Below are 10,587 nucleotides of genomic sequence, written 5' to 3' on the forward strand. Positions count from 1 at the left end.
ATGTGCATGCGAAGAGTAGCTGACTGAAACCGGAACTTCAGTAGCTAAAAACAAAAGTTCGTTTTCGGCCGCGTACATGAACCCTGGGCAGCTCCTTTCCGGGTTGCGGCCCAAATGTGTGCGCTCCCTTTTCAGCACTTGGTGCTGAAAAGGTTCACCATTACTGCCATATAGGAACTTCAGATGTGATGAAGAGGTTCCAGACAACTCTGGTTTTTTACACTTTTTGAATTATTTTGTAAAGACTGCATGATGTATTTTAAATGTATCTACTTCATTGGATTTACCTATCCATAATGGCTTTGTAATAAGAACTGTTTGCCTTGTTCCCCAGCTGACTTTAGCATCTGGACAAGAGAGGCAGGAGCAGGTGGTCTCTCCATTGCTGTGGAAGGCCCCAGTAAGGCAGAGATTGCTTTTGAGGACCGGAAAGATGGTTCATGTGGAGTTTCATATATTGTGCAAGAGCCTGGTAAGCGATTGTGGGGGAAGTGAAAAGTCATCTTCTGAACTGGAAACAATTGCAATAGTGCTAAACATTTAACTATAAATTAAAGAGAAAGTCAGCTTCAACTTCAGTGGGGCAGAGGTCTGATTTGTGTATTTATGAGAGGAGGTAAATAGTTAAGGATCTTCTGGGAGTTTATAATTATGATTTCTGTCAGGTTTATTGTAAAATGCTAACCTATGCTGCTAAATCCTGGCCAAGCAGATGGGGGCGGGGGGGAAGGATTGTGAATCTGTAGAAGCAGGATAGGAAAATCGTGGCCTTCAATGGACTGTCCATTGTGAAAACTGATTGTGCTCTTTATACAAAATTCATTTGGAGTCCAGTGCTTAGATTCCAACATTTGAAGATAACATAGACTTGTCAGCTTTACAGTAATCAGTATTATTAGAATAGAATAGAGTAGAGTAGAGTAGAATAGAATAGAATAGAATAGAATAGAATAGAATAGAATAGAATAGAATAGAATAGAATAGAATAGAATAGAATAGAATAGAATAGAATAGAATAGAATAGAATAGGATTTTTTTATTGGCCAAGTGTGGTTAGACACACAAGGAATTTGTCTTGGTGCAGATGCTCTCAGTGTATATCTTATTCTAAATAAGATAATCTTCATTGTCACTTTTTTCTGTGAACACACTAACAGACATTAAAAATGAAATTCTGAAGCCCGCTCTCAAAAAATGCCCCCCCCCACACACACACAATTTTGAATACATAGCAGAAAAAAAGAGTCTTGAGAATTAACAAGGTTGATACCAGGGGTGAAATTTACTTACCTTTGCTACTGGTTCGCAAATGTGAGCATGTGTGCATGTGCAGAACTTTCCGTGCATGCGCAGAGGGTCAAAAACGGGACATCATGACGTCCAGGCGGGTGGGTGGAGCCTTCCGCCGCCGGCACAGTAAGTTCACCCGAGCCAGATAGAACCGGCTCAGTTTCACCACTGGTTGATACTATATGTTGCAAAGCAGTTACAGAATCCAGCTGTTCTGCTTCAGATACCATGAAGCCTCCTTCCAGAAAGTAACCCAAAGAATTGTGATAGAATATTTATATGAGGGCCAGCTAGGGGAGGCACTATATGCCAAGTCAAGGAGTGGAAAAGATAATAATTGAGCAAGACCTGAAAGTAGGGAGAGTGACGACTGTAGAATGGGATGCAGTTGGGAGGGAATGGCTTTTTCAGGTGGTAGAAGAATACAGCTGAATAAAGAGAGAAGTTTATTGGAGCAGAGGTCTCCCAAAGGAAATCAGTATTGATTACTACAGTACAGTACAGGGATGGCTGCCCTTAATACTTTTTTAAGGTAATAGTGTCATAGCACACTTGCCAGAGAGGCTCTGAGAGTCTTAAGTCTTTTTTAAAAAAATTATTTTAGCATTTTCACAATACTTTTTCAAGTACCTCTACTTCAAAATGCAGAAAGCTGTGTTCCAAAATAACATCCAGAAGGTCCTGAAAACTGAAAAGAGCAGCCCCACCCAACTCTGAGGCCACAGATTGTCACCCCTGCCATAGCATGATCTCTCACTTTTGTAGGACAGCAAAACTGGGATGTTCTAGAGCAGGGGTCCCCAACCTGTGTGAGTGGCCGACTGGTGTACAGGCATGTGCGCGCACACACATACAGCCCCACTCATATGAGCATTGAGGGCCCTCATGGCCCCATTCGCGCAAGCAGTGGGTGCTTGTGCATGCGTGCACCTGCCCCTCCCACAAAACCATCCCCTCTTTACATTCCCCCCTCCCCCCGGGCCACCAACCCAGAAAAGTTGAACTCTGTCCTAGAGTTCACGGGAAAAAGTGGTGTCTTCGGTTGACTGTATCTTGTGATGCAGCATATTCCCAAGTCTGGGCTGGAGAAGGGAGGATGTGGGAGCTCCTTTCTAGCACCTTCTCTTGGAATAGGCTCTGGCAAACCCCTCCATGAACTGCAGAGCAGCCAGATTCTGCACTCCCAACTGGGCAACATTTCATCCAAAGTTGAAAAGAGCTTTCTGTTTGGTAGGGAGGCTGGCAGCTGTTCAAGCGCAGCAACCATCTGGAACACAAGCTGGCTAACTTGCTAAGGGGAAGAAACCCAGAGATGGTGACAACTCCCCCCCTGCCCCCGCTCCCCAAAGAGCTTGCCTTAAATCAAAATATTGTATCTGGAAGCAGCATTGTTCTAATCCCACCGTAAATCTTATCAAGGTAGCACTGAAGAACCTACTACGGGTGTGATCTGCCATTTGCTAGAGCTTCAGAAATGCCTTTTAAATAGAGAAATCTAACTTGTTAGAGACCTTGTGTTGAAATTTTTTTGGCAGTGGTCAAAATGCATCATCTCAACCAAACCATTAAATGCCAAATGCTGCTACGAGTTGTGCACCCAGGGCTGCCAAATAATACATATGTGACAGTTTCTCCATATGGACACACAGAGCAAATCTGGGAGAAAATTTCAATTCTAAGCCTCCCAAAAACCTCAAGCCCTCTTCCCTCTGAAGCATTTACTTTGTTCTGTTTTATTACAAGTTTTTTTTTTTAAACTGATGTTGATTTAAAAAGGATGACGAATTAGAGTTAAGATGCAGCATCTTTAAAGTGTTAAATTTAAACGTTTTCCAAAACAGTTCTTCATGCAGCAGCCAGTGGGGTACAAGCTTTCCTTTTCTTCCTACTGGCTAAACTAAACATCATGTTTAATTCACCTTCAGGAACTTGTAGCCTTTTAAATCTGAATTAGTGCCTGACAGTTTTTTTCCTTCCTGTGTTCCCCTTTCCTGGCAGGTGATTATGAGGTTTCGGTGAAGTTCAATGACGAGCACATTCCAGACAGTCCCTTTATAGTTCACGCTACCTCCACCTCCGATGATGCCCGCCGACTCACTGTTTCTAGTCTTCAGGTGAGGCACTGGGAGAAACCGCCCATTTGCTCCCCCTGCTGGTTGGGTGGAGTTGGCACTGTTGCTCTCCTGAGTTGGCTTTCCTTCACCGAAAAGAAAGAAGAGAGAGTAGATCCAGGCTGAGGAGAAAGTGTCCAGAGATCTGTCCTGCAGACATGGAGCAGAGGGATGGTTTGCCTGAATGCCTGGTCAGTTGCAAGGGGAAGGAGATTCTCAAGTCAGCCTCACTCAGAATAGTCACGGTGCCAACTTCCTGGCCACACAGGGATCTGCTCTGGGGTTTTTCTCGTGTCTCGTTTAAAGGCTGCTAACAGTCCTGCACTCCGTGCCAAGGTTTAAAGATGGAGAGCTCCCCTGGGCACGCTGCATCTGCTGATCTGCTGCCATGCTGAAAAGGCTACCCAGCCTTCCTCTTATCTAAACTGTATCCCTTTGCTTGCCCGCCTGCCGCTTGTGCTGTGCCCAGCTTCCAGGGAAGCTCTCCTTCTCTAAGCCAGCTGGCTCAGGTAAGTGGAAGCTTGTCTTGTGTTTGTTGGGGGAGCAGTGGGAGGGGGGGGATGCAGGGCTCTGGAGCTGGATGCGGTGGCCATCTTGGCCCTTTCTGCTGTCTCATGTGCTCTGTGCTTCCAGGAGTCAGGGTTAAAAGTGAACCAGCCAGCCTCATTCGCTGTCAGCTTGAACGGGGCCAAGGGTGTGATTGACGCCAAGGTGCACAGCCCCTCAGGGGCTTTGGAGGAGTGCCATGTCGCCGAAATCGATGAAGGTAGGTGCCCCGATGTCCTTTTTTTCAGCCCCCCCCCCTGCAAAATGATCTGTTAGGTTTGCTGCAACAAAGGGCTGGTTGACTCACCTAATCTCGCCTCCAGTTCTAGAGCAAAAGATCAGGCTACCAAAGTCTCTTTCTCCAGCTTCTAGTCTAGAAATGCCAGTTCATGTCAAAAGCAGAATTGGGCTATTCTGTGACCAGATCCCAGAGAGCATGTGCATGATGCAAACCGGTGGCAACACTGGTTGAAATCCACCACTGATTGGAAGTACTTTTTTCCATGTACTTGGAAAAAAATAAACCGCTTCCTAGTGAAAACAACTGCGCGTTGTAATGTGGTGTGCTGAAGCAGCACCACGGAGTAATTGTGCTCAGTTCTAGCTTGGCCCACACCATACCAGACTTTCTGACGAAATGGCCTACGTTGGATACGGCTTGGAAGCAGATGGAGAGCTTTATAAATGAATGATATAGTTGTCGTAATGTAATCCTTCATCCAGCTAAATTACATTGGAGTCGCTAGTCTTTATTATGAGTTCTGTCAAAAACACATTGTTCTAATCAGTCGTCACGTTGTAGATATTAGAAAACAGCTGCACCTCTTTAAAACTTGTTCCGATAAAAGGGCTCCTGCCCACTGTTGCAGCCCAAAGCCCCCCAAGACTGTTAAGTACATTCTCTGAGTCCAAAGGCAACAAATCAAATCCAGAGAAAAGACACTTGTTTACCTTCCTCCAGTCTGTAACAGTAATGGCTCAGCTGCAAGAAGAGAGTGGTGAGTTTGGCTGACCTAGCCTTCCAGAGAGACAGACAAAACTACTGGCAATACTTGTATCTTCAAGCTACTTTACCAAGATCCCGTGACTGGCATAGCCACAAAATGTCTCCCACACTGTTAGTTCTCCAGTTCACATTTGCTGCTTCAGGAGGCAAGGACAGAAACGGGCCCAGAGCCAAAGCAAAGGCAGATTCTTGGCTACGAGCCACTTCCTGCTTACTTAAGGACTTTTTAACAGACAGATCTCCATTCTGGAACCTGAACTGTCCAGGATAAGAAACAATGCTTCTGCCCCAACTCTTAATTATGGCGTAGCCAACACTGTCAAACTCCATCTGTCACAATTCCCATCTGGTCAGCATTCCCCAAGTACGCTTACTAAGGCTTAATTATTTTAAGCAGCAAGCACATCTGCTCACAACCACCTATAAGTTGTAAGTCAACATAGGTCAGCTCATTCGTGGCAGTGTAAAAGGAGTGCTCGCGACACAAATAGCTAACACTTGCTAATTCCCCAAATTTAAAAGGAAATGGCTGAAATTTTGTAAGAACTTACAAAAGGATATGGAGATCTTGTAAGATTGTAGCCATTACTTCTTTTTGAGGAATGTGCATACCCACACAAGTGTGTCTTATGTGATTGCTAAAAGTGAATGCCAACTGTCTATCATTGATTTCTGTGCTTGCTGTAGCCAATGGCCACAATATGAAAAATCATGCCATATTGTTAGCTGTCCAAGCCCTGATTTAGCCAATGCTCAACTGTGGCTTTTGCAACCCAAAACAACCTCCCAAAGCAAAGCTTTGTTCTTAAGATTCCGTGCTGTGTAGACATTGAACTGTAACTTGATTGTGCTCAACCTTCAAGAAAACAACATCTGTAATCACCAGGAGGCAAACTCCACTCCACGGAGTCATTACTTTTACTGAGAAGATTGTGTGAATTGTACATGATTTTTTTTCTTTTGCCACGGGAACTAAGGAGGGATGGATTACAATCTACTAACAGTCCTTTGAAGTTATGGTCCCCAGAGATCGCAGTTCACTTGCAGTTTTATAGATTCTTGTGTCAAATGATGTTGAATCTATCCATCTTTTAGAGTGGGGCGACGTAGGACTTGCTACTTCTCCTGCACAGAATTTCCTGCCACATAACTTGCAAACTGCAAGAACCTATTGTTGAACATTATGGCTGCATGTGGAGAGACAAGTTCAATTGCAGAACAATGCTACAGTGAGATGACTGTGACTTGTGTAAAGTCCCTGCCTTACCTTCAAGGCCATGAAAGGGAGAGCCTTCACCTCTGATCCAACCTCCGTTTGCGCTGAATTTCACTCCCAATAAGTGGCACCTCCAAAGAAGCAGTTAATGAGAACGAATTGGATCAGCTTGGTGCCCTTCGGAAATGTTAGAACTATAGTTCTTACAATTCTGTGGTCAGGAAGACATCAGTTTAAATTTGTCAGTTCTATTTGCATATTAAGCAAGTAGTCTTTTTGCAAAGGTTGGGGACCTGCAATGACATAGAGAATGGGGAGAGCTGGATTGCCTGTAAATCCCTTTTACTTCTAATCAGTAACACACATCTAATTTGTTAATATATTTGTGTAAGCCTCAACCTGTTCCAAACATGTTTGTTGTGTCTTGCTCTTAAATTAGCATTTTTACTCTTACAATACATGCACATCTTCCTTTATACTGTCTTAAGTACTGCTCAAGTTTCATGTAATATACTCGAATACAGGTAGTCCTTGACTTACAACAGTTCATTTAGTGACCGTTCAAAGCTACAATGGCATTGAAAAAAGTGATTTGTGACCGTTTTTCACACGACCATTGCAGCATCCCTATGATCAAAATTCAGATGCTTCACAACTGGTTGATGGTTGCAGTGTCACTCATGTGATCAGTGTTTGCAACAAGCAAAGTCAATGAGAAATCCAGATTCACTTAGCAAACATTTTACTATGCAATGATTCACTTCACTGTGGTAAGAAAAGTCATAAAATGGGGAAAAACTCACTTAACAAGTATTTCACTTAGCAACATACATTTTGGGCTCAATTATGGTTGTAACTCAAAGACTACCTGTATATTGTACAATTTTCACACGGAGAGTAGTGTAACATCAGATACAGAAGAAAAGGCAAAAATTTAGATATCTGTCCTTTTCTTTTCCTGTGTATGGTACTCATTTTAAGATTCCTGTCTCTTAAAGATGTTCATTTCTCCACCTTTGTGTTGCTACAGACAAGTATGCTGTGCGGTTCATTCCCCGTGAGAATGGCATCTACTCAGTTGATGTGAAGTTCAATGGAAGCCACATACCTGGCAGTCCCTTCAAGATTCGTGTTGGGGAAATAGGCCAAGCTGGAGATCCAGGGATGGTATCCGCCTATGGCCCTGGCTTGGAAGGTGGTGTGACAGGTAAAAAGGAACCTGCACTAAAGCCAAAGACTACTGTGAGATTTTGGTAAAAGCTAACTATCTGGTTTCATGTCTGTAGGAAAGCCTGCTGAATTCATAGTCAACACTACAAACGCTGGGCCTGGAGCGCTGTCTGTCACTATTGATGGTCCCTCAAAGGTGAAGATGGACTGCCAAGAGTGCTCGGAGGGCTACAAAGTCATCTACACACCCATGGCACCTGGCAGCTACCTCATCTCCATCAAATTTGGTGGTCCCTATCACATTGCTGGCAGTCCTTTCAAAGCTAAAATCACAGGTAAGCACACAGTGGGAGAAAAAAATTGCCTGCGATCTATTTAGAGATTCTTCTTAATTACTAATCTTATGTCTGTATTTTTCAACGTTTTCCCTCTTCACTGTTGAATTTTCATCATCTCCAGAGAAAGCCCTCAACCATTTGAAGGGACATAGGCTGGGGAAGCTATGGAGTTTTTGTTAGAAATACAACTAGCGTCACCTCCATGCATTCTGCTAAAGCCTAGAGCTGTCATCTAAGTGATGATGGAGAACAAAGGGCATATTGCCTTGACATGACTGGATATGCTGTAAATCCCAAGGTTAACTTCCTCTCTTCTTCTTGGCAGGGGCCCGCCTTGTTCCCAGCCACAGCCTCCATGAGACTTCCTCGGTCTTCATGGATGGAGTAGCCAAACCTGATGGAGCAGCACCCAAATTTGCTTCAGATGCCAGCAAAGTGGTGGCCAAAGGGTTGGGCCTCAACAAAGGTTTTCTAGGCCAAAAGAACTCTTTCACAGTCGATTGCAGCAAAGCAGGTGGGTGTAAATGACTTTGTACGGTGGGGAGGCCGCATAGAAAATCCCACATCTCCAATCAGATATACTGATATTTTATGGCTTCTTAGAAAGCCACGCCCCAATTTTCTGTATGATTATCTTTGAGGTCTCAATTGAGCAGTGACTAGTTGGATTGATCTGTCCAAAGCTGCCTATTAATCTTGAAATATCTAAATACATAGCTGGCAACTTCCTCCCTCAGATCTTCAGCGCAACAATGGATGGAAATCTAGATCACGTTCTTGATGTATTCCACCTTAGTAGGATTATATAGCAAGAATAATTCTAGCTACCACACCCAACCCAAATACAAACATTTGCCACGCTCAAAATGGGCATTCCTTTAGAGGAAAAAATTGGAGAAACTTGCATCAATCCTCAATTTTTTATTTCTTAATGCCCCAAATTAACATGCTGGTTCTTAACAGCATAAGATGAAGTACAGTCGCCATCGAGGGTCCTTCATTAGATACATTAGTCAAAACTAAAGCTATATTTACACCAAGCATTTTGATGGAGGAAAAAACAAAGCAGGGACATGCTCAAATTCTTGTGGCAAAGGTTAACTGATGAACTCCTTAGATCAGTGATAGTGAAACTTTTTGACATTGAGTGCCCAAACTGGAATGTTTGGAGCAGGTGAAGACCAGCTGGCTGGGAGCAGCTGGTGTCAGCACGCATGCCCACAGAAAGGACTCTGCATGTCACCTCTGGCATGCGTGCCATAGATTCCCTATCATGGCCTTAGATGTTGAGTTAATCCCTCAGGGCTCAGGCTGATTATTCATTGCCCTACTTTGTGATTGAAAAAGCCACTTAGGAGATTTTATTCAACGATTGGGGAAGCAATATGAGACCCCAATGTGCAACCAAGTTGATGGGCCACCCCATCCCAAAGCTAGCAGGACTGCTTCGTCTTTATGCGTTCATCTGTGAAAAGAGGCATTTACTGTTACATTTTAATATGCTTAAAAGTGAGGTTAGTTCAAGTGTGATAATGTTGCACAATTGATGGAAAAGAAAGAAGCAAGACAAAGGGCAGTGAGAACAAATAACTCCTAGGTATATTGGGGAGAGGAAGGAAGGAAGGAAGGAAGGAAGGGATGATTATTGTACTAGGCTATTATGTGATTGGGTTGATTTTGGCTTAATGCTTTGTGTGAATCTAGTTACTATGATTTGTGGACCATGTTTATGTGGGACATAGTTTATTCATAGTGCGTGAATCCAAGGAGATGCACCAAGCCAATTGTTTTAAACACTCTAATTAAGTGGGTGATCCACTCAGCCCAACAGTTGCCAGTGGCCTTTGTAAAGACTACTTGTTCTCTCCTCCTTTCTCTCCAGGGAACAACATGTTGCTGGTGGGTGTCCATGGCCCCAAGACCCCATGTGAGGAGATTGTGGTGAAGCACTTGGGCAACCGTTTGTACAATGTCACCTACCTGTTGAAGGACAGAGGCGACTACATCCTGGTAGTGAAATGGGGAGACGAGCACATCCCCGGCAGCCCCTTCCATATTTCCGTACCTTAAAGCTCTTCCCTCCGCCTGAGCGTAATACTGCCCCTCCTGAACTCCCTTTGTAATGCTTCTGCCTCTTACTTACTAATTGGCAGGGGTGATGCCAAAGAGGTTGGCTTATGTGATGGGAGGGATCAGTGTGGGTGGGTTGCCTTCAGAAGGAAGAGATTCCTGTGGATCTGTTTACATGCAGCAATAATTATTTCCAACCATTTCCCCCCCCTCCCGTGTCTTTCTTTCCTTGGCGGGAGGCTCAATTGATTTTCTCACCAGCATGCCAGCTTCATGCCTATGAACTGAACTTGTGCCCTCCCCCAGAGTTGCCAAAAAGGCCGCCTTCCCCATCAACAAAATATGGCACATGGATACTGCCGGTGCATATGGTTGCCATCCACTTGCTGGAGAAACCGCTGCTTCTCCTGGAGTGCAGCCGGGCCTGTCTCTTTCGTCTCTTTGTCCTTTCCCTTTAATGGCTTGAGATGGAAGCTTTGTGGGTAATCAATAACCAGTGGCAGGAGCTGCTCCTTGCTTTGCCAGTTTATAGCCAAATCCTTGTTTAGTCCTTCCAAGATTTAAATTGTGGTTGTGCACAACTGCCAGTACCTTTTCTTTGACAAAGGAAGGGAATAAAAGTTCTGCTTCAAATGCCTGTTGGTGGTCTCTGACTGGTTTTTTCCCTTTTCGTATTCTATGCCCTATTCAGACATTGTCTGTTGAGATTCTGGGTTATGTCCAGTGATCTCCTACTTAGTTCATTGAAATTGCTAATCCTCCTTGTTCAGATCAGCTGACTTTTGTAACCAACATTTATCCCCGGTTAGAAGGGAAAGCTGATAGACAGTCTGTATCAGA

General features: G+C 44.0%; 1 protein-coding gene across 5 annotated transcripts in view; it reads left to right on the forward strand.

Annotated features, from left to right (window-relative positions):
- The window catches only part of FLNA (filamin A), an 88,957-nt gene extending 78,573 nt beyond the window's left edge, over window positions 1–10,384 (forward strand). For all 5 annotated transcript variants that reach the window (XM_058166491.1, XM_058166493.1, XM_058166492.1 and 2 more), the window contains 7 exons: window positions 335–472; window positions 3,289–3,404; window positions 4,035–4,167; window positions 7,200–7,376; window positions 7,456–7,674; window positions 8,003–8,191; window positions 9,560–10,384. In XM_058166491.1, the coding sequence (XP_058022474.1) occupies window positions 335–472; window positions 3,289–3,404; window positions 4,035–4,167; window positions 7,200–7,376; window positions 7,456–7,674; window positions 8,003–8,191; window positions 9,560–9,747 (1,160 nt within the window). In that variant the 3' untranslated portion in view covers window positions 9,748–10,384. The remainder of the gene's footprint in view (window positions 1–334; window positions 473–3,288; window positions 3,405–4,034; window positions 4,168–7,199; window positions 7,377–7,455; window positions 7,675–8,002; window positions 8,192–9,559) is intronic.
- The last annotated feature ends 203 nt before the right edge of the window (window positions 10,385–10,587 follow it).

The sequence above is a fragment of the Ahaetulla prasina genome, chromosome 2 (genome assembly GCF_028640845.1).
Source record: "Ahaetulla prasina isolate Xishuangbanna chromosome 2, ASM2864084v1, whole genome shotgun sequence".
NCBI lineage: Eukaryota > Metazoa > Chordata > Lepidosauria > Squamata > Colubridae > Ahaetulla > Ahaetulla prasina.